Source organism: Oncorhynchus clarkii, chromosome 12 (genome assembly GCF_045791955.1).
Source record: "Oncorhynchus clarkii lewisi isolate Uvic-CL-2024 chromosome 12, UVic_Ocla_1.0, whole genome shotgun sequence".
Classification (NCBI taxonomy): domain Eukaryota; kingdom Metazoa; phylum Chordata; class Actinopteri; order Salmoniformes; family Salmonidae; genus Oncorhynchus; species Oncorhynchus clarkii.
In genome coordinates, this window is record NC_092158.1 from 102,503,847 (window position 1) to 102,528,361 (window position 24,515).

At 42.6% G+C, this 24,515-nt stretch overlaps 1 protein-coding gene across 1 annotated transcript in view; it reads right to left on the minus strand.

Annotated features, from left to right (window-relative positions):
* Window positions 1-4,893: 4,893 nt before the first annotated feature.
* The window catches only part of LOC139421772 (multidrug resistance-associated protein 1-like), a 68,559-nt gene continuing 48,937 nt past the window's right edge, over window positions 4,894-24,515 (minus strand). Inside the window, exons 23-30 of the mRNA XM_071172892.1 lie at window positions 24,142-24,341; window positions 20,234-20,360; window positions 20,059-20,160; window positions 13,723-13,869; window positions 12,388-12,546; window positions 11,940-12,106; window positions 11,380-11,574; window positions 4,894-7,001 (exon numbers count right to left, since the gene is read on the minus strand). Of these exons, the coding sequence (XP_071028993.1) occupies window positions 6,893-7,001; window positions 11,380-11,574; window positions 11,940-12,106; window positions 12,388-12,546; window positions 13,723-13,869; window positions 20,059-20,160; window positions 20,234-20,360; window positions 24,142-24,341 (1,206 nt within the window). The 3' untranslated portion in view covers window positions 4,894-6,892. The remainder of the gene's footprint in view (window positions 7,002-11,379; window positions 11,575-11,939; window positions 12,107-12,387; window positions 12,547-13,722; window positions 13,870-20,058; window positions 20,161-20,233; window positions 20,361-24,141; window positions 24,342-24,515) is intronic.

Genomic DNA, 24,515 nt, shown 5'->3' on the forward strand with positions numbered 1-24,515 from the left:
CTGTTATCATTACTGAGAGGGTTGTTGCTGTTGGTGTCTGCTACTGGTTAATGTACTTCTGTATTTTAAAATACAAAATAAATGCATTTTAATTAAATACACTTGAAAATACAAGTATTTTGTCGTTTATTTTTCAAACATTGATCTTTATGTTGTTTTGTAATTGTATTTTAACATTTTCCCCCTTTCCCTTGTTGTGATCAATGTAGTTTCCTCTTCACTTCAACCCAGAACATAAATGTGAGGACATTAAATCAATGTGGAAAAGGCTGATTGGATTTGCAAGTCAACTACATAAGAGCATTTCATCTAGTGGCCGACAATGAATGCAACAAGTAATCATTCTCTAATTCTTTAGAGGCTAATTCATTGAGTCTATATACCAACTCTATACACCATATCTATATACCAGTCTACCAAGTCTATATACCAGTCTACCAAGTCTATATACCAAATCTATATACCAGTCTACCAGGTCTATATACCAAATCTTTATACCAGTCTACCAAGTCTATACACCAGTCTACCAAGTCTATATACCACATCTATATACCGGTCTACCAAGTCTATAAACCAAATCTATGTACCAGTCTACCAAGTCTATACACCAGTCTACCAAGTCTATATACCACATCTATATACCGGTCTACCAAGTCTATATACCAAATCTGTATACCAGTCTACCAAGTCTATATACCAGTCTACCAAGTCTATATACCAAATCTATATACCAGTCTACCAAGTCTATACACCAAATCTGTATACCAGTCTACCAAATCTATATACCAGTCTACCAAATCTATATACCAGTCTACCAAATCTATATACCAGTCTACCAAGTCTATATACCAGTCTACCAAGTCTATATACCAACTCTATACACCAAATCTATATACCAGTCTACCAAGTCTATATACCAGTCTACCAAGTCTATATACCAAATCTATATACCAGTCTACCAGGTCTATATACCAAATCTTTATACCAGTCTACCAAGTCTATAAACCAAATCTATGTACCAGTCTACCAAGTCTATACACCAGTCTACCAAGTCTATACACTAAATCTATATACCAGTCTACCAAGTCTATATACCACATCTATATACCGGTCTACCAAGTCTATATACCAGTCTACCAAGTCTATATACCAAATCTATATACCAGTCTGCCAAGTCTATATACCAGTCTACCAAGTCTTATATACCAAATCTAGAATCAATCTGATCTATGGTTCATGAGTAAATGTTTAAAGTATGTTGTAGCATTAGCATGTGTGCTAACAGGTAATAATAGGTACAGTGCAGCCATATTTGAATGTAGCAACTATTTTTTTCTCAAAACTAATAAAGACTAAAAATCTGAAGTGAATCTGATGTATTGTTCATAAAGGAGAAGATGATTACAGATGGTTTTGAACATTAGTTGTAAATAATGATTTGTTAATAGTTGCCATGTTATTTTGGAGATATCAGTACAACATTATAGAGACAAAGTCGAATCTCAATTCAACGGCTCAGACACAAGAGGCATGTGGCAGGGTCTACAGTCAATCACGGATTACAAAAAGAAAACCAGCCCAGTCACGGACCAGGATGTCTTGCTCCCAGGCAGACTAAATAACTTTTTTGCCCGCTTTGAGGACAATAAAGTGCCACTGACACGGCCTGCAACAAAAACATGCGGACTCTCCTTCACTGCAGCCGAGGTGAGTAAAACATTTAATGGTGTCAACCCTCGCAAGGCTGCAGGCCCAGACGGCATCACAAGCCGAGCCCTCAGAGCATGCGCAGACCAGCTGGCTGGTGTGTTTACGGACATATTCAATCAATCCCTATACCAGTCTGCTGTTCCCACATGCTTCAAGAGGGCCACCATTGTTCCTGTTCCCAAGAAAGCTAAGGTAACTGAGCTAAACGACTACCGCCCCGTAGCACTCACTTCCGTCATCATGAAGTGCTTTGAGAGACTAGTCAAGGACCATATCACCTCCACCCTACCTGACACCCTAGACCCACTCCAATTTGCTTACCGCCCAAATAGGTCCACAGACGATGCAATCTCAACCACACTGCACACTGCCCTAACCCATCTGGACAAGAGGAATACCTATGTGAGAATGCTGTTCATCGACTACAGCTCATCATTTAACACCATAGTACCCTCCAAAGTCGTCATCAAGCTCGAGACCCTGGGTTTCGACCCCGCCCTGTGCAACTGGGTACTGGACTTCCTGACGGGCCGCCCCCAGGTGGTGAGGGTAGGTAACAACATCTCCACCCCGCTGATCCTCAACACTGGGGCCCCACAAGGGTGCGTTCTGAGCCCTCTCCTGGACTACCTGTTCACCCACGACTGCGTGGCCACGCGCGCCTCCAACTCAATCATCAAGTTTGCGGACGACACAACAGTGGTAGGCTTGATTACCAACAACGACGAGACAGCCTACAGGGAGGAGGTGAGGGCCCTGGGAGTGTGGTGTCAGGAAAATAACCTCACACTCAACGTCAACAAAACTAAGGAGATGATTGTGGACTTCAGGAAACAGCAGAGGGAACACCCCCCTATCCACATCGATGGAACAGTAGTGGAGAGGGTAGTACGTTTTAAGTTCCTCGGCGTACACATCACAGACAAACTGAATTGGTCCACCCACACAGACAGCATCGTGAAGAAGGCGCAGCAGCGCCTCTTCAACCTCAGGAGGCTGAAGAAATTTGGCTTGTCACCAAAAGCACTCACAAACTTCTACAGATGCACAATCGAGAGCATCCTGTCGGGCTGTATCACCGCCTGGTACGGCAACTGCCACGCCCACAACCGTAAGGCTCTCCAGAGGGTAGTGAGGTCCGCACAACGCATCACCGGGGGCAAACTACCTGCCCTCCAGGACACCTACACCACCCGATGTCACAGGAAGGCCATAAAGATCATCGAGGACAACAACCACCCTGCCTGTTCACCCCGCTATCATCCAGAAGGCGGCGAGGTCAGTACAGGTGCATCAAAGCTGGGACCGAGAGACTGAAAAGCAGCTTCTACCTCAAGGCCATCAGACTGTTAAACAGCCACCACTAACATTGAGTGGCTGCTGCCAACACACTGACACTGACTCAACTCCAGCCACTAAAATAATGGGAATTGATGCAAAATATATCACAAGCCACTTTAAACAATGCTACCTAATATAATGTTTACTTACCCTACATTATTCATCTCATATGTATATGTATATACTGTACTCTATATCATCTACTGCATCTTTATGTAATACATGTATCACTAGCCACTTTAACTATGCCACTTTGTTTACATACTCATCTCATATGTATAGTTAGTTATAGTTATAGTTTTGGAATTGTTAGTTAGATTACTCGTTGGTTATTACTGCATTGTCGGAACTAGAAGCACAAGCATTTCGCTACACTCGCATTAACATCTGCTAACCATGTGTATGTGACAAATAAAATTTGATTTGATTTGAACATTCAATGTAGTTCATCTTAGAGACGTCCATGATTGTGATGACAAGTTTCAAGTTGATAGGCCACTGTGGAGTGGATTTACAGGGATTTAAATGGACACATAAAATCTGCTTTGTGTTGAAGATGTGTGTGGTTTAACAGCGCTGCTTGGTGCTCCTTGTGTTTCTACATGATCCTCTCACTCCACCTTGTGGCCACAGATGGAACAGCACTCCAGACTGACTGAAGAGGAGAAAGAGATGGAGAGTGATGGAGAAAAACAAAGAGAGGTATGAAGACGCCGACACACATCAGATCACGTTGATACAGCCTCCCTGTGCTATGTGTTGTAATCCAGGCAGTACTATGTGCTGTAATCCAGGCAGTACTATGTGGTGTAATCCAGGCAGTACTATGTGGTGTAATCCAGGCAGTATTATGAGGTGTAATCCAGGCAGTATTATGTAGTGTAATCCAGGCAGTATTATGTGGTGTAATCCAGGCAGTTATATGTGGTGAAATCCAGGCAGTGCTATGTAGTGTAATCCAGGCAGTACTATATAGTGTAATCCAGGCAGTACTATGTGGTGTAATCCAGGCAGTTCTATGTGGTGTAATCCAGGCAGTACTATGTGGTGTAATCCAGGCAGTACTATGCGGTGTAATCCAGGCAGTACTATGTGGTGTAATCCAGGCAGTACTATGTGTTGTAATCCAGGCAGTACTATGCGGTGTAATCCAGGCAGTATTATGTGGTGTAATCCAGGCAGTATTATGTGGTGTAATCCAGGCAGTATTATGTGGTGTAATCCAGGCAGTATTATGTGGTGTAATCCAGGCAGTAGTATGTGGTGTAATCCAGGCAGTTCTATGTGGTGTAATCCAGGCAGTGCTATGTGGTGTAATCCAGGCAGTACTATGTGGTGTAATCCAGGCAGTACTATGCGGTGTAATCCAGGCAGTACTATGTGGTGTAATCCAGGCAGTATTATGTGGTGTAATCCAGGCAGTATTATGTAGTGTAATCCAGGCAGTATTTTGTGGTGTAATCCAGGCAGTATTATATGGTGTAATCCCGGCAGTATTATGTGGTGTGATCCAGGCAGTATTATATGTTTTGTGTGTTGTGTCATGTCTTTGGCTATTCCGGATTAAGTGATATGACATGCTATTCCATAAAATAATTTCTCCGTAATTAATATTACCTGATTGAGCTAATCATGTAAATGTAATTAACTAGAGAGTCGGGGCACCACAAAATTATTTTTATAGAGCTGTTATCTTCCGAATAAACTCTTAAAGACCTAGTAATATTTTACATCAATAGCAGTCAATATTAATCGTCACCCTAATTCAGTCTCATCTGAAAGTTGTAAATTCTTGGTTATCTTCACGAACCCTGGCTAACAAGATGAATCAGCAATACAAAATTGGGTTTAATTATTTATTTACTAAATACCTAACTAATCACACAGAATTACACATACACATAATTAAATCATAACTTGATTACAAATGATGTCATAAAGGAAAACGTCCCTAGCGGGCGGAACAGATATGACAGCTGGTTACACAAAAGAAAAGGGGCTGGGTTTGAGTGAAAGAGTGGGAAGACTGAGGAACAAAGGGAGAAGCTGTGCTATCGTAAATACAGTATCTTATGCATTCTAAATTACCACCCATTTGGAAAAGGAAAATGCGATAAATATTTACTCTGAGCTGCACTTCAGTAGGTTGGTGGTAGATGGAAGGCTGTGTTGCCAAACCGAGTCCTCTGTCCTTTGAAGAATGTCTCTGGTGGTCAATTAGATACGTTGTAGTAACGTCATTGTGTGATAGACGGGATACTCTGTCTGTTCCTTCCTAACCCTCATTTGCAGCTGCTGTTGGTAACTCAATGGCTAGGAGGTATCACTTCTGTAGTGAATAAGAGTTCAAAGTTCATACCATTCGCAACCAAAGCTCACGCTGATGTTGGCTTCGTTCTTTAGTTATTATCTGAACCATTCTGACATCGGACCGTTGTCCTACATCCTCGGAACAGGAGGTTATATTGTCGTCATGGGCTTATATAGGAAGGGAGAGGACGGCGTGTTTGAAAAGTTTTATAGCCCATGTCCCTTCACAGGGGCGGGCCACTGATTGAGCAGAGCCCTACCTTATGAAAACCCAAATCTCACATTTTAGAAGCTAAAATCACATTTCATCCCATCACAGATCATTTCATATTCAAACATTTAAATTGAACAACAATTCCATGTGAATCCGATAACTCTGATGTGTAGACTTTCCACTGTAGAGTTTGTCATCTTATCATTGATGAGAATGTCTCAGATGACAACCGAACGGACATCATATTCATTAAGTACCACCGCATATGTTCCATTGGTCGCATTACCAGAATATAGTTCATTTCCCTGCACCTTCTGATGTTCCCAGAATCTCTATGTTAACCAAGGGTTTGGTAATGTAACATCAGTAGGGTAGAGAGAGGAAAAAGGGGGGAAGAGGTATTTATGACTGTCATAAACCTACCCCCAGGCCAACGTCAGGACAGTTGCATGTTGTTTTGTGTGTGTGTTGCGTTTTGCTTTTTGTGTGTGTGTGTGTGTGTTGCGTTTTGTATGTGTGTTGCGTTTTGTGTGTGTTGCATGTTGTATATGCGCACATGTGTGTTGCTGATAAGTTGCTTCCTGGCTGAGCATCTGTTTATCAAGCACCTCATTCATTCATCCCTCCATCCCTCCATCCTCTCCTCCTCTTCTCCTCGTGCATCCGTCACATGATACTGCCTCATCACAAGGCCAGGAGAGGTCAGCAGCGTCCTATGATGTCATATCCTGTCCCAGTAGTTCAAAATTAAAAAAGCTTAATGTCCAACGAAGGGTTACACAAAGGAAGTGTCCAAAATGGCACCCTATTCCCTATTTAGTGCACTACTTTTAACCAGGGCCTTGGCACCCTATTCCTTATTTAGTGCACTACTTTTAACCAGAGCCTTGGCACCCTATTCCCTATTTAGTGCACTACTTTTGACCAGGGCCTTGGCACCCTATTCCTTATTTAGTGCACTACTTTTGACCAGAGCCTATGGCACCCTATTCCCTACACAGCGCACTACTTTCGACCAGGGCCCATAATTCGGCTGCCTTTTGGGATGCAAACAGACAGCCTCAAACATCATCCGATCCCCACATCAGCCCTACGTCATTCTCATCCCTCTTCTGTCTTCACGCTTCGCTCCTCATATCCTTTCACAACGTTGGTTTTGAAAATGAAAGGAGTTGAAAAGGGTTTTTATTTCTGTAGCTCTTTGTCTTTAGTAGAGTATTCACTGCCTTGGTGATCTGGCCCCTCCAGCCCTGGGGGTGGGGAGGGGGTGACGTGGCTGGGTTTACCCGATTCAGGAGCCTCCTGGCTGGGGAGGGCTCAGACCAGGCCAGCCTCCCTACACATCAGGTAGAACTGACCTCTCTCTGAGATGAGGTTGGAGGGAGTGTCCATCTCTGTGATCAGACCTCGGTCCATCACTATCACCCTGCAGAGAGGGAGAGGGGGGGAGAGAGAGAGAGGTTGAGGTAGAGAGAGAAGTAGAGGGAAAGAGAGGGAGGAAGGGAGAAAGAGGGAGAGAGAGAGGTTGAGGTAGAGAGAGAAGTAGAGGGAAAGAAAGAGAGGAGGGGAGAGAGAGAGAGTGAGGGAAAGAGAGGTAGAGAGAGAGGTTGAGGTAGAGAGAGCAGTAGAGGGAAAGAAAGGGAGGAGGGGAGAGAGAGAGAGTGAGGGAAAGAGAGGTAGAGAGAGAGGTTGAGGTAGAGAGAGCAGTAGAGGGAAAGAGAGGGAGGAAGGGAGAGAGAGAGAGAGAGAGGTTGAGGTAGAGGGAGGAAGGGAGAGAGAGAGTGAGGGAAAGATAGAGAGAGAGAGGGGAGAGAGGGAGAGGGAAGAAGAGAGAGAGGGAGAGGGAGAGAGAAGTAGAGAGAGAGACCATTCACTCTGATGTGTGTGTATATATATATATATATATATATATATATATATATATATATATATATATATATATACACTGACTGTACAAAACATTAAGAACACCTGTTGTATCCATGACACAGACTGACAGACAGAATCCAGGTGAAAGATATGATCCCTTATTGTCACTTGTTAAATCCACTTCAATCAGTGTAGATGAAGGGGAGGGTTAAATATATATTTTTTTGCCTTGAGACAATTGAGACATGGATTGTGTATGTGTGCCATTCAGAGGGTGAATGGGCAAGACAAAATATTTAAGTGGCTTTGAAGGGTAGGGTAGTAGGTGCCAGGCACACCAGTTTGTGTCAAGAACTGCATCGCTGCTGGGTTTTTCACGCTCAACAGTGTCCTGTGTGTATCAAGAATGGTCCACCACCCAAAGGACATCCAGCCAATTTGACACTGTGGGAACTGTGGGAAGCGTTGGAGTCAACATGGGTCAGCATCCCTGTGGAACACTTTCAACACCTTGTGGAGTCAACATGGGCCAGCATCCCTGTGGAACACTTTCAACACCTTGTGGAGTCAACATGGGCCAGCATCCCTGTGGAACACTTTCAACACCTTGTGGAGTCCACGCCCTGACGAATTGAGGCTGTTCTGATGGCAAACGGGGGTGCACCTCAAAATTAGGAAGTTGTTCCTAATGTTTTATACAATAGAAGTGTGTATAAATTACCTGGTGTAGTCCATGATAGTATTGAGTCAGTCTATATATTACCTGGTGTAGTCCATGATAGTATTGAGTCAGTCTATATATTACCTGGTGTAGTCCATGATAGTATTGAGTCAGTCTATATATTACCTGGTGTAGTCCATGATAGTATTGAGTCAGTCTATATATTACCTGGTGTAGTCCATGATAGTATTGAGTCAGTTTATATATTACCTGGTGTAGTCCATGATAGTATTGAGTCAGTCTATACAGTATATTACCTGGTGTAGTCCATGATAGTATTGAGTCAGTCTATATATTACCTGGTGTAGTCCATGATAGTATTGAGTCAGTCTATATATTACCTGGTGTAGTCCATGATAGTATTGAGTCAGTCTATACAGTATATTACCTGGTGTAGTCCATGATAGTATTGAGTCAGTCTATATATTACCTGGTGTAGTCCATGATAGTATTGAGTCAGTCTATATCACATATGTCAGAGTCAAGGCCCGCGGGTCACATCCGGCCCGCAAGAAGGTTTTTTACGGCCCCTGGGATGATCTTGATTTATTATTAGAACCGGCCCGCAGCAAGCCGGCAGCCCGCAGATCTTTTACACGCACCAATACTACATTTCCCACAATGCAAAGGTGACGCACCGAGCAGTAGGCTGCTTCATTTCAATATTTATTGGCACAGCAGTCGTCAGCATCACAGTAAAATTAACTTTCAGATACCCATCAAAAATGGCAAAACGGAAGGTGGATACTGAGAACCGGGGGTTTCAAACAAGGTGGGAGTCGGAGTATATGTTCACGAAGGTAGCTGGAAAACCTGTGTGTCTTCTGTGTGGAGAAAGTGTGGCGGTACTGAAAGAGTATAATCTGAGACGACATTATGAAACGAAACACGCGGACAAAAACAAGAATATGGACATGGAACAAAGGCTACAAAAGGCAGAGGAATTAAAACGAGGCCTCAAATCTCGACAGGCTCTGTTCAAAAAAGCCAAATCACAAGGCCAGGCTGCTGTCAAGGCCAGTTTTATTTTGGCAGAAGAGATCGCTAAATCAGCCCGGCCATTTACGGAGGGGGATTTCATCAAAAACTGCATGATTAAAGTTTGTGACGAAGTTTGCCCAGAAAAAAGGCAACTCTTTTTAAATGTGAGTCTGAGCAGAAACACCATTGCCGAGAGAGTAGACCAGTTGTCCATCAATCTAAAAGAGCAGCTTGTGAAAAAGGGAAAAGATTTTATTGCATATTCCTTGGCTGTGGATGAGAGCACCGACATTTCTGACATTGCCCAGTTGTCAATTTTCATCCGCGGAGTGGACTCCAGCCTAAGCGTGACAGAGGAGTTTTTGGCTTTACGTCCTATGCATGGCACAACTACGGGGCATGATTTGTATGAAGAGGTGTCAAGATGTGTAAATGAGATGGAGCTGCCTTGGGAAAAACTCGTGGGTTTGACAACCGACGGAGCACCTGCGATGTGTGGACACAGGAGCGGACTGGTGGCGAAGATACGGGAAAAGATGCAAGAGGAAAACGCGACAGGTGAGCTGACAGCTTATCATTGTATCATACACCAGGAAGCGTTGTGCGGTAAAGCCTTGAAAATGGAGCATGTAATGAGCATCATCACGCGCACAGTTAACTTTATCAGAGCCAAAGGTTTGAATCACCGCCAGTTCAAGGCATTTCTGACGGAGTTAGAAACGGAGCATGGTGATTTGCCTTATCACACAGAGGTGCGATGGCTAAGCCAGGGAAAGGTGCTTCAAAGATGTTTCGAGCTTCGTGAGGAGATTTGTCTATTCTTGGACAGCAAAGGGAAAGACACAACACAACTCCGAGACGAAATGTTTCTGTGTGAAATGGCTTTTCTGTGTGACATTACGAGTCATCTGAATGCAATAAACTTGCAGCTGCAGGGTCGGGATCGTGTCATCTCTGATATGTACAGTACAGTGAAGGCATTTAAAACCAAACTGACTCTGTGGGAGACGCAGATGCGGAAAGAAAATTTGAGCCACTTTCCCAGCTGCCAGACCATGAAAGAGAAGCTCTCTACCAGTGCGTTCCCGAGCACACAGTTGGCTGATAAAATAGGTATGCTTACCACTGACTTTCGACGCCGATTTGCTGACTTTGAAGCACAAAAAAGCAGGTTGGAACTGCTCGGTAACCCATTTGCTGTTGACGTGGAAAGCTCACCACCAAACCTCCAAATGGAGTTGATTGACCTCCAATGCAATGATGCACTGAGGGAAAAATATGCGGCAGTGGGTGCTGCGGAGTTTGCCCGTTTCCTCCCCGGCACAATGCCCCAGCTGCGCATCCAGGCTGCTCAAACGTTGTCTATGTTTGGCAGCACATACCTGTGTGAACAACTGTTTTCTTTGATGAACCTGAACAAAACATCACACAGAAGTCGACTTACTGCTGAACACCTCCACTCAATTCTGAGGATTTCTTCAGCTCAGAGCCTTACCCCGAACATTGATGAACTTGTGGAAAAGATGGGACACCACCAAGTATCACCCTCAACCTCAAACAAGTGAACATTACTGTGCAATCACATATTTAGAGTTTTTACTCAGTTCAAGTTTAAAAGTTAAAATTTAATATTTGTTTTCACTGCATGTTACTTCTCCTTAAACAAAGTGTTGTTTTTGATTAATAGATTTTTGCACTTTATTTTTTTGTATTTCAATCCAATTATATTTTAAAAATATTTCAGTTGAGTGGATGATAGAAAATTGCTATTATTGTTTTTTCTTTGAAGTAAATTTAGCCCACTTTTGCTAAAATAGAAAATATAGTCTACTGATGGTGCCTTGAATACCGGTTTCTTTCATTTAATGTTCATGTTATGGGGATATTTATATAAAGGAAATTTGTCTTTTGTGTCTGTTGAAAATTAAAGATTACTGACAGAGCCATAAGAAAATATTGCTTTATTTATCTGATCATATTGTAATATATTTGTTAGGTTTTCAGTAGGTTCAATTAGGTTCACTAGACTATATGCGTCATTTAAAAATTTTTCAATGAACATTCGAACAGTCCGGCCCTCGTCTTGTAGCTGATTTTTTTATTTGGCCCTCCGTCCATTTGACTTTGACACCCCTGGTCTATATATTACCTGGTGTAGTCCGTGATAGTATTGAGTCAGTCTATATATTACCTGGTGTAGTCCATGATAGTATTGAGTCAGTCTATATATTACCTGGTGTAGTCCATGATAGTATTGAGTCTGTGTGCGATGGTCAGGACAGTGCAGTCATCAAACTGGGTTCTGATGGTGGACTGGATCAGGTTGTCTGTCTCCAGGTCCACAGCAGCTGTGGCCTCATCCAGAACCAAGATCTTCGTCTTCCTCAGGAGGGCTCGGGCCAGACACACCAGCTGGCGCTGACCCAGACTGGATAGGGATTATGTTAATGAGAGAGAGAGGGGAGAGAGAGGGGAGAGAGAGAATGTTCATGAGAGAGAGAGAGAGAGAGAGAGAGAGAGAGAGAGAGAGAGAGAAGGGAGAGAGAGGGGAGAGAGAGATAATGTTAATGTGTGAGAGAGAGAGAGAGATGGAAGGAGTTACAAAGATAGGAGAGAGGGAAGAGAAGGAAGGAGGGAAGATAGAGAGGAGACAGTTAAAACGAGAAGGAGAGAGGGATGAGAGAGAGAGGACCAGATGACATCACAAGGAGGAATCAGGGGGGGGGGGGGGTGAGGAGAAAGAGAGTAACAGACATAGGAAAGCTACATAGAGGGATACAGAGTCTTGTGTACCTGAGGTTCTCTCCTCCCTCTGAACACTCGTGGTTGAGTTTGTCCGGCAGGCCCGACACAAAGCTCTTGAGATGGGAGAGCTCCAGGGCTCTCCACACCTCCTCATCAGAGTAGCCATCGAAGGGGTCCAGATTCATCCTCAGAGACCCAGAGAACAACACTGGGTCCTGGAGGGGGAGGGAGGGAGGAGGGGGGAGGGAGAGAGAACATTGCCATGCCAACCATAATTACCTCCATGTTAGAGGACATCTCAGAGGCAGAAAGTGTTTTTTACCTGTGGTGTGTGTGTGTGTTTATTATATGTGTGTGTGTGTTACCTGTGGTGTGTGTGTGTGTGTGTGTGTTTATTATATGTGTGTGTTTGTTACCTGTGGTTTGTGTTTATTATATGTGTGTGTGTGTTACCTGTAGTGTGTGTGTGTGTTTATTATATGTGTGTGTGTGTTACCTGTGGTATGATTGTGATCCTGGAGCGCAGCTCGTGCAGTCCGATCTGAGCGATGTTTATCCCGTCTATATAGATCTCTCCCTTCGCTGCTTCCAGAATCCGGAATATTCCCAATGCCAGGGACGACTTCCCTGCTCCAGTCCTGCCCACTATCCCAACCTGGAGAGAGGAGGGAGGAGGGAGAGGGAGAGGCAGAGAGAGGAGGGAGAGCGAGAGGAAGGCAGAGAAGGAGAGAGGAGGAGAGAGTGGGAGGGAGAGGAGGAGAGAGTGGGAGGGAGGGGAGGAGAGAGTGGGAGGGAGGGGAGGAGAGAGAGTGGGAGGGAGGGGAGGAGAGAGCGGGAGAGGAGGATAGAGGAGAAGAGAGTGGGAAGGAGGGGAGGAGAGAGAGTGGGAGGGAGGGGAGGAGAGAGCGGGAGAGGAGGATAGAGGAGAAGAGAGTGGGAGGGAGGGGAGGAGAGAGTGGGAGGAAGGGGAGGAGAGAGTGGGAGAGGAGGATAGAGGAGGAGAGAGTGGGAGAGAGGGGAGAGGAGGATAGAGGAGGAGAAAGGGGGAATGGAGGATAGAGGAGGATAGAGGAGGAGAGAGTGGGAGAGGAGGATAGAGGAGGAGAGAGGGGAGGAGAGAGTAGGAGGAGGAGAGAGAGGAGGAGAGAGTGGGAGAGGAGGATAGAGGAGGAGAGAGTGGGAGAGGAGGATAGAGGAGGAGAGAGGGGAGGAGAGAGTGGAGGAGAGAGTGGGGGAGGAGGATAGAGGAGGAGAGAGGGGAGGAGAGAGTTGGAGAGGAGGATAGAGGAGGAGAGAGTGGGAGAGGAGGATAGAGGAGGAGAGAGTGGGAGGGAGGGGAGGAGAGAGAGTTTAGGAAGAATGAAACCTAACATATCTCACTATAACACCATAAAACAGAGGATGCTTCCCAAAGGACCTGGTCTAAAGTAGTGCACTATGTAGGGAATAGGGTCTAAAGTAGTGCACTATGTAGGGAATAGAGTGCCAGGTCCTGGTCTAAAGTAGTGAACTATGTAGGGAATAGGGTGCCAAGGACCTGGTCTAAAGTAGTGCACTATTTAGGGAATAGAGTGCCAAGGACCTGGTCTAAAGTAGTGCACTATTTAGGGAATAGGGTGCCAAGGACCTGGTCTAAAGAAGTGCACTATGTAGGGAATAGGGTGCCAGGTCCTGGTCTAAAGTAGTGCACTATGTAGGGAATAGGGTGCTCTGGTAAACCAGTATCTCTATCTCCTACCTTATCTCTCTCCTGTCCAGTCCTATACCCATATCATCCTAACAACCTCATTACTCCATTATCTCCCTATAATACAGTATGTCTACCCCCGACCTTCTCTTTCTCCTGAATGCTGAGGGAAATTCCTTTCAGGGCCCAGTCCAGTCCTTTACGGTACTGCAGTCCGAATTCCTCCAGTTCTATGGTACCGTGGGTGGGCCAGGCCAGCGGGAGCATGCTGCCTTCTATGGTCCATGGAGCCTGGGTAGGGGATGAGGGAGAGGAGGGGGACAGGTGATGGCATCCATAGAATTACATATTAGAACACATTCATTTAATGGCATCTCTGTGATGGCATCCATAGAATTACATATTAGAACACTGGATCTCTGTGATGGTATCCATAGAATTACATATTAGAACACTGGATCTCTGTGATGGCATCCATAGAATTACATATTAGAACACTGGATCTCTGTGATGGCATCCATAGAATTACATATTAGAACACTGGATCTCTGTGATGGCATCCATAGAATTACATATTAGAACACTGGATCTCTGAGATGGTATCCATAGAATTACATATTAGAACACTGGATCTCTGTGATGGCATCCATAGAATTACATATTAGAACACTGGATCTCTGTGATGGCATCCATAGAATTACATATTAGAACACTGGATCTCTGTGATGGCATCCATAGAATTACATATTAGAACACTGGATCTCTGTGATGGCATCCATAGAATTACATATTAGAACACTGGATCTATGTGATGGCATCCATAGAATTACATATTAGAACACTGGATCTCTGTGATGGCATCCATAGAATTACATATTAGAACGCTGGATCTCTGTGATGTCATCTCCCATCAAGACCTCAGCAACAAGGCAACAGAAGGTGCTGTTATTCATTTAAAGACATTAACTACATCAGAAACACAGACAGTTAATGACAGAACAGAACAGTGAGATTATGTCTAGAAATAAACACACATTTTCATTCATTAAAACTATTTTTAAACTACGACCGTCCCATTGAGATAAATAATCTTTCATTCTTTAGAAGATCACATTTTCAAGTGGCACCTGACCAGTGAACTAGATCCTCTCTATGAGGGGTAGGATAGTATAGTTTACACCTGACCAGTAAACTAGATCCTCTCTATGAGGGGTAGGATAGTATAGTTTACACCTGACCAGTGAACTAGATCCTCTCTATGAGGGGTAGGATAGTATAGTTTACACCTGACCAGTGAACTAGATCATCTCTATGAGGGTAGGATAGTATAGTTTACACCTGAACAGTAAACTAGATCCTCTCTATGAGGGGTAGGATAGTATAGTTTACACCTGACCAGTGAACTAGATCCTCTCTTTGAGGGTAGGATAGTATAGTTTACACCTGACTAGTAAACTAGATCCTCTCTATGAGGGTAGGATAGTATAGTTTACACCTGACCAGTAAACTAGATCCTCTCTTTGAGGGGTAGGATAGTATAGTTTACACCTGACCAGTGAACTAGATCCTCTCTATGAGGGGTAGGATAGTATAGTTTACACCTGACCAGTAAACTAGATCCTCTCTATGAGGGGTAGGATAGTATAGTTTACACCTGACCAGTGAACTAGATCCTCTCTATGAGGGGTAGGATAGTATAGTTTACACCTGACCAGTGAACTAGATCATCTCTATGAGGGTAGGATAGTATAGTTTACACCTGAACAGTAAACTAGATCCTCTCTATGAGGGGTAGGATAGTATAGTTTACACCTGACCAGTGAACTAGATCCTCTCTTTGAGGGTAGGATAGTATAGTTTACACCTGACTAGTAAACTAGATCCTCTCTATGAGGGTAGGATAGTATAGTTTACACCTGACCAGTAAACTAGATCCTCTCTTTGAGGGGTAGGATAGTATAGTTTACACCTGACCAGTGAACTAGATCCTCTCTATGAGGGTAGGATAGTATAGATTACACCTGACCAGTAAACTAGATCCTCTCTATGAGGGTAGGATAGTATAGTTTACACCTGACCAGTAAACTAGATTCTCTCTATGAGGGTAGGATAGTATAGTTTACACCTGACCAGTAAAGTATCTAATCTCTATGAGGGTAGGATAGTATAGTTTACATCTGACCAGTAAAGTATCTAATCTCTATGAGGTTAGGATAGTATAGTTTACACCTGACCAGTGAACTAGATCCTCTCTATGAGGGTAGGATAGTATAGATTACACCTGACCAGTAAACTAGATCCTCTCTATGAGGGGTAGGATAGTATAGTTTACACCTGACCAGTAAACTAGATTCTCTCTATGAGGGTAGGATAGTATAGTTTACACCTGACCAGTAAACTAGATCCTCTCTATGAGGGGTAGGATAGTATAGTTTACACCTGACCAGTAAACTAGATCCTCTCTATGAGGGGTAGGATAGTATAGTTTACACCTGACCAGTAAACTAGATCCTCTCTATGAGGGTAGGATAGTATAGTTTACACCTGACCAGTGAACTAGATCCTCTCTATGAGGGTAGGATAGTATAGTTTACACCTGACCAGTGAACTAGATCCTCTCTATGAGGGTAGGATAGTATAGTTTACACCTGACCAGTGAACTAGATCCTCTCTATGAGGGTAGGATAGTATAGTTTACACCTGACCAGTGAACTAGATCCTCTCTATGAGGGTAGGATAGTATAGTTTACACCTGACCAGTGAACTAGATCCTCTCTATGAGGGGTAGGATAGTATTGTTTACACCTGACCAGTAAAGTATCTCCTCTCTATGAGGGGTAGGATAGTATAGTTTACACCTGACCAGTGAACTAGATCCTCTCTATGAGGGGTAGGATAGTATTGTTTACACCTGACCAGTAAAGTATCTCCTCTCTATGAGGGGTAGGATAGTATAGTTTACACCTGACCAGTGAACTAGATCCTCTCTATGAGGGTAGGATATTATAGTTTACACCTGACCAGTGAACTAGATCCTCTCTATGAGGGTAGGATAGTATAGTTTACACCTGACCAGTGAACTAGATCCTCTCTATGAGGGGTAGGATAGTATAGTTTACACCTGACCAGTAAACTAGATCCTCTCTATGAGGGTAGGATAGTATAGTTTACACCTGACCAGTAAAGTATCTAATCTCTATGAGGGTAGGATAGTATAATTTACACCTGACCAGTAAACTAGATCCTCTCTATGAGGGGTAGACTAGTATAGTTTACACCTGACCAGTAAACTAGATCCTCTCTATGAGGGGTAGACTAGTATAGTTTACACCTGACCAGTGAACTAGATCCTCTCTATGAGGGGTAGGATAGTATAGTTTACACCTGACCAGTAAACTAGATCCTCTCGATGAGGGTAGGATAGTATAGTTTACACCTGACTAGTAAACTAGATCCTCTCTATGAGGGGTAGACTAGTATAGTTTACATCTGACCAGTGAACTCGATCCTCTCTATGAGGGGTAGACTAGTATAGTTTACACCTGACCAGTAAAGTATCTAATCTCTAGGAGGGTAGGATAGTATAGTTTACACCTGACCAGTAAACTAGATCCTCTCTATGAGGGTAAGATAGTATAGTTTACACCTGACCAGTAAACTAGATCCTCTCTATTAGGGTAGGATAGTATAGTTTACACCTGACCAGTAAAGTATCTAATCTCTATGAGGGTAGGATAGTATAATTTACACCTGACCAGTAAACTAGATCCTCTCTATGAGGGGTAGACTAGTATAGTTTACACCTGACCAGTAAACTAGATCCTCTCTATGAGGGGTAGACTAGTATAGTTTACACCTGACCAGTAAACTAGATCCTCTCTATGAGGTTAGGATAGTATTGTTTACACCTGACCAGTAAACTAGATCCTCTCTATGAGGGTAGGATAGTATAGTTTACACCTGACCAGTGAACTAGATCCTCTCTATGAGGGTAGGATAGTATTGTTTACACCTGACCAGTAAACTAGATCCTCTCTATGAGGGGTAGACTAGTATAGTTTACATCTGACCAGTGAACTCGATCCTCTCTATGAGGGGTAGACTATTATAGTTTACACCTGACCAGTAAAGTATCTAATCTCTATGAGGGTAGGATAGTATAGTTTACACCTGACCAGTAAACTAGATCCTCTCTATGAGGGTAAGATAGTATAGTTTACACCTGACCAGTAAACTAGATCCTCTCTATGAGGGTAGGATAGTATAGTTTACACCTGACCAGTAAAGTATCTAATCTCTATGAGGGTAGGATAGTATAGTTTACACCTGACCAGTAAACTAGATCCTCTCTATGAGGGGTAGACTAGTATAGTTTACACCTGACCAGTAAACTAGATCCTCTCTATGAGGGGTAGACTAGTATAGTTTACACCTGACCAGTAAACTAGATCCTCTCTATGAGGGTAGGATAGTATTGTTTACACCTGACCAGTAAACTAGATCCTCTCTATGAGGGTAGGATAGTATAGTTTACACCTGACCAGTGAACTAGATCCTCTCTATGAGGGTAGGATAGTATTGTTTACACCTGACCAGTAAAGTATCTCCTCTCTATGAGGGGTAGGATAGTATAGTTTACACCTGACCAGTAAACTAGATCCTCTCTATGAGGGGTAGGATAGTATAGTTTACACCTGACCAGTAAACTAGATCCTCTCTATGAGGGGTAGGATAGTATAGTTTACACCTGACCAGTAAACTAGATCCTCTCTATGAGGGGTAGGATAGTATAGTTTACACCTGACCAGTAAAGTATCTAATCTCTATGAGGGTAGGATAGTATAGTTTACACCTGACCAGTGAACTAGATCCTCTCTTTGAGGGTAGGATAGTGTAGTTTATACCTGACCAGTAAAGTATCTCCTCTCTATGAGGGGTAGGATAGTATAGTTTACACCTGACCAGTAAAGTATCTAATCTCTATGAGGGTAGGATAGTATAGTTTACACCTGACCAGTAAAGTATCTCCTCTCTATGAGGGGTAGGATAGTATAGTTTACACCTGACCAGTAAAGTATCTAATCTCTATGAGGGTAGGATAGTATAGTTTACATCTGACCAGTAAACTAGATCCTCTCTATGAGGGTAAGATAGTATAGTTTACACCTGACCAGTGAACTAGATCCTCTCTATCAGGGTAGGATAGTATAGTTTACACCTGACCAGTGAACTAGATCCTCTCTATGAGGGTAGGATAGTATAGTTTACACCTGACCAGTAAAGTATCTAATCTCTATGAGGGTAGGATAGTATAGTTTACATCTGACCAGTAAACTAGATCCTCTCTATGAGGGTAGGATAGTATAGTTTACACCTGACCAGTAAAGTATCTAATCTCTATGAGGGTAGGATAGTATAGTTTACATCTGACCAGTGAACTAGATCCTCTCTATGAGGGTAGGATAGTATAGTTTACACCTGACCAGTAAAGTATCTAATCTCTATGAGGGTAGGATAGTATAGTTTACATCTGACCAGTGAACTAGATCCTCTCTATGAGGGTAGGATAGTATAGTTTACACCTGACCAGTAAAGTATCTAATCTCTATGAGGGTAGGATAGTATAGTTTACATCTGACCAGTAAACTAGATCCTCTCTATGAGGGGTAGACTAGTATAGTTTACATCTGACCAGTAAACTAGATCCTCTCTATGAGGGTAGGATAGTATAGTTTACACCTGACCAGTAAAGTATCTAATCTCTATGAGGTTAGGATAGTATAGTTTACATCTGACCAGTGAACTAGATCCTCTCTATGAGGGTAGGATAGTATAGTTTACACCTGACCAGTAAAGTATCTAATCTCTATGAGGGTAGGATAGTATAGTTTACATCTGACCAGTAAACTAGATCCTCTCTATGAGGGGTAGGATAGTATAGTTTACACCTGACCAGTAAAGTATCTAATCTCTATGAGGGGTAGGATAGTATAGTTTACACCTGACCAGTAAACTAGATCCTCTCTATGAGGGTAGGATAGTATAGTTTACACCTGACCAGTAAAGTATCTAATCTCTATGAGGGTAGGATAGTATAGTTTACATCTGACCAGTGAACTAGATCCTCTCTATGAGGGTAGGATAGTATAGTTTACACCTGACCAGTAAAGTATCTAATCTCTATGAGGGTAGGATAGTATAGTTTACATCTGACCAGTAAACTAGATCCTCTCTATGAGGGGTAGGATAGTATAGTTTACATCTGACCAGTAAAGTATCTAATCTCTATGAGGGTAGGATAGTATAGTTTACATCTGACCAGTGAACTAGATCCTCTCTATGAGGGTAGGATAGTATAGTTTACATCTGACCAGTGAACTAGATCCTCTCTATGAGGGGTAGGATAGTAGAGATTACACCTGACTAGTAGACTAGATCCTCTCTATGAGGGTAGGGGAGTATAGTTTCACAGCCACTCACCTCCTTTGGTGTGTCAGCGTACTCCTTAACTCTCTCCACGGACACAATGTTGTTCTCTACATCAGTCCAGGACCTCACGATCCAGCTCAGAATACCTGTCACCTACACATCACATCACAGGTTACTGCTGTGTGTGTGTGTGTGTGTGTGTGTGTGTGTGTGTGTGCGTGCGTACCTGTAGTGAGTGTGACACAGCCAGTCCTACTATACCAGGGCTCAGTGTGTCTCTGCCCATCACAGCTAAGGTGGCTGCTGCCAGCACCAACAGATTCCCCAGGAACTCTAGGTTCACCGCCAGCCACCTGGACACACACACACACACAAACAAACACGCAACAGAAGACAGAGCGATCAGATAGGAACATGTTCCAGGAACTAGGAAGGGAACTGATCCCTACTCTCATAGAAAACAGGATTCCATGGACAGGAAGGGAACTGATCCCTACTCTCATAGAAAACAGGATACCATGGACAGGAAGGGAACTGATCCCTACTCTCATAGAAAACAGGATTCCATGGACAGGAAGGGAACTGATCCCTACTCTCATAGAAAACAGGATTCCATGGACAGGAAGGGAACTGATCCCTACTCTCATAGAAAACAGGATTCCATGGACAGGAAGGGAACTGATCCCTACTCTCATAGAAAACAGGATTCCATGGACAGGAAGGGAACTGATCCCTACTCTCATAGAAAACAGGATTCTAAAAGGGTTATTTGTCTGTCCCCATAGAGGAACGTATTTTGGGTTCCAGGTAGAACTCCTTTAGGTTCCAGTTAGAAACATCTGTAAAAAGGGTTCTACATGGAACCCAAAAGGGTTATACCTGCAACCTTAAAGGGTTCTTCAGAGGGTTCTTCAGAGGGTTCTCCTATGGGGACAGCCAGAGAACCCTTGAAGGTTCTAGATTAGCCTACCTACTCTGAGATGCTTGGTACATACCACACCAGATTACAGTGACTACTGTAGTTAGTTAGATAATACACCACACCAGATTACATTGACTACTGCAGTTAGTTAGATAATACACCACACCAGATTACAGTACTACAGATAATGATATAATACATACCACACCAGATTATAGTGACTACTGTAGTTAGTTAGATAATACACCACACCAGATTACAGTACTGTAGTTAGTTAGACAATACACCACACCAGATTACAGTACTGTAGTTAGTTAGACAATACACCACACCAGATTATAGTGACTACTGCAGATAGTTAGATAATACACCACACCAGATTACAGTGACTACTGTAGTTAGTTAGATAATACACCACACCAGATTACAGTGACTACTGTAGTTAGTTAGATAATACACCACACCAGATTACAGTACTGTAGTTAGTTAGACAATACACCACACCAGATTACAGTGACTACTGCAGATAGTTAGATAATACACCACACCAGATTACAGTGACTACTGTAGTTAGTTAGATAATACACCACACCAGATTACAGTACTGTAGTTAGTTAGACAATACACCACACCAGATTACAGTGACTACTGCAGATAGTTAGATAATACACCACACCAGATTACAGTGACTACTGTAGTTAGTTAGATAATACACCACACCAGATTACAGTACTACAGATAATGATATAATACATACCACACCAGATTATAGTGACTACTGCAGATAGTTAGATAATACACCACACCAGATTACAGTGACTACTGTAGTTAGTTAGATAATACACCACACCAGATTACAGTTTACAGTTCTCTGCTGCCTGTGATTGGAACGAATTGCAAAAATCGCTGAAGTTGGAGACTTTTATCTCCCTCACCAACTTCAAACATCTGCTATCTGAGCAGCTAACCGATCGCTGCAGCTGTACATAGTCTATTGGTAAATAGCCCACCCATTTTCACCTACCTCATCCCCATACTGTTTTTATTTATTTATTTTTCTGCTCTTTTGCACACCAATATCTCTATCTCTACCTTTACATAACCATCTGATCATTTATCACTCCAGTGTTAATCTGCATAATTGTAATTATTTGCCTACCTTCTCATGCCTTTTGCACACAATGTATATATAGACTCCCCTTTTTTCTACTGTGTTATTGACTTGTTAATTGTTTACTCCATGTGTAACTCTGTGTTGTCTGTTCACACTGCTATGCCTTATCTTGGCCAGGTCGCAGTTGTAAATGAGAACTTGTTCTCAACTAGCCTACCTGGTTAAATAAAGGTGTTCTCAACTAGCCTACCTGGTTAAATAAAGGTGTTCTCAACTAGCCTACCTGGTTAAATAAAGGTGAAATAAAAAAAAATAAAAAAAGTACTACAGATAATGATATAATACATACCACACCAGATTATAGTGATTACTGTAGTTAGTTAGACAATACACCACACCAGATTACAGTACTGTAGTTAGTTAGACAATACACCACACCAGATTACAGTACTGTAGTTAGTTAGACAATACACCACACCAGATTATAGTGACTACTGCAGATAGTTAGATAATACACCACACCAGATTACAGTGACTACTGTAGTTAGTTAGATAATACACCACACCAGATTACAGTACTACAGATAATGATATAATACATACCACACCAGATTATAGTGATTACTGCAGATAGTTAGATAATACACCACACCAGATTACAGTGACTACTGTAGTTAGTTAGATAATACACCACACCAGATTACAGTGACTACTGCAGTTAGTTAGATAATACACCACACCAGATTACAGTGACTACTGTAGTTAGTTAGATAATACACCACACCAGATTACAGTGACTACTGTAGTTAGTTAGATAATACACCACACCAGATTACAGTGACTACTGTAGTTAGTTAGATAATACACCACACCAGATTACAGTACTACATATAATGATATAATACATACCACACCAGATTATAGTGATTACTGCAGATAGTTAGATAATACACCACACCAGATTACAGTACTACAGATAATGATATAATACATACCACACCAGATTACAGTGACTACTGCAGATAGTTAGATAATACACCACACCAGATTACAGTGACTACTGTAGTTAGTTAGATAATACACCACACCAGATTACAGTACTACAGATAATGATATAATACATACCACACCAGATTACAGTGACTACTGTAGTTAGTTAGACAATACACCACACCAGATTACAGTGACTACTGTAGTTAGTTAGACAATACACCACACCAGATTATAGTGATTACTGCAGATAGTTAGATAATACACCACACCAGATTACAGTGACTACTGCAGTTAGTTAGATAATACACCACACCAGATTACAGTGACTACTGTAGTTAGTTAGACAATACACCACACCAGATTACAGTGACTACTGCAGTTAGTTAGATAATACACCACACCAGATTACAGTGACTACTGTAGTTAGTTAGATAATACACCACACCAGATTACAGTGACTACTGTAGTTAGTTAGACAATACACCACACCAGATTACAGTGACTACTGTAGTTAGTTAGATAATACACCACACCAGATTACAGTACTACAGATAATGATATAATACATACCACACCAGATTATAGTGACTACTGTAGTTAGTTAGATAATACACCACACCAGATTACAGTGACTACTGTAGTTAGTTAGATAATACACCACACCAGATTACAGTGACTACTGCAGTTAGTTAGATAATACACCACACCAGATTACAGTGACTACTGCAGATAGTTAGATAATACACCACACCAGATTACAGTGACTACTGTAGTTAGTTAGATAATACACCACACCAGATTACAGTACTGTAGTTAGTTAGACAATACACCACACCAGATTACAGTGACTACTGCAGATAGTTAGATAATACACCACACCAGATTACAGTGACTACTGTAGTTAGTTAGATAATACACCACACCAGATTACAGTGACTACTGCAGATAGTTAGATAATACACCACACCAGATTACAGTGACTACTGCAGTTAGTTAGATTAAGGTCCCATGTTCTATCTATGTAATCATAGACTTTTCATAATTTCAAATATGTAAACATTAGTTGAAAATACTTGTAGAAAGCATGTAGAACACACACACCTACCTGGTGGCTACGAAGCGGGGGAAGTACGCTGTCTGGTTGTGGTCAATGCGTCCGTTAGCCTGCAGGATGAAGCGTTCCTGCTCTGAGAAGGCCCTGATCACACTGGCCCCCTGGAACGTCTCATTGAAGTGGGTGTAGATGGGAGAACGACTGACTGCCTCTAGCCGGCGGAGCTGGCACGATGTTGCCACGTAAAAACTCTACAGGAGAGATGGGGGGGGGATATATAGAAGGCAAATTAATCTTAGTCTGACTGGCAGGCAGATATTCAGAGGGACAGACAGGCAGGCAGGCAGGCATTCAAAGGGGCAGGCAGGCAGGCATTCAAAGGGTCAGGCAGGCATTTAAACGGGAAGGCAGGCATTCAGAGGGAC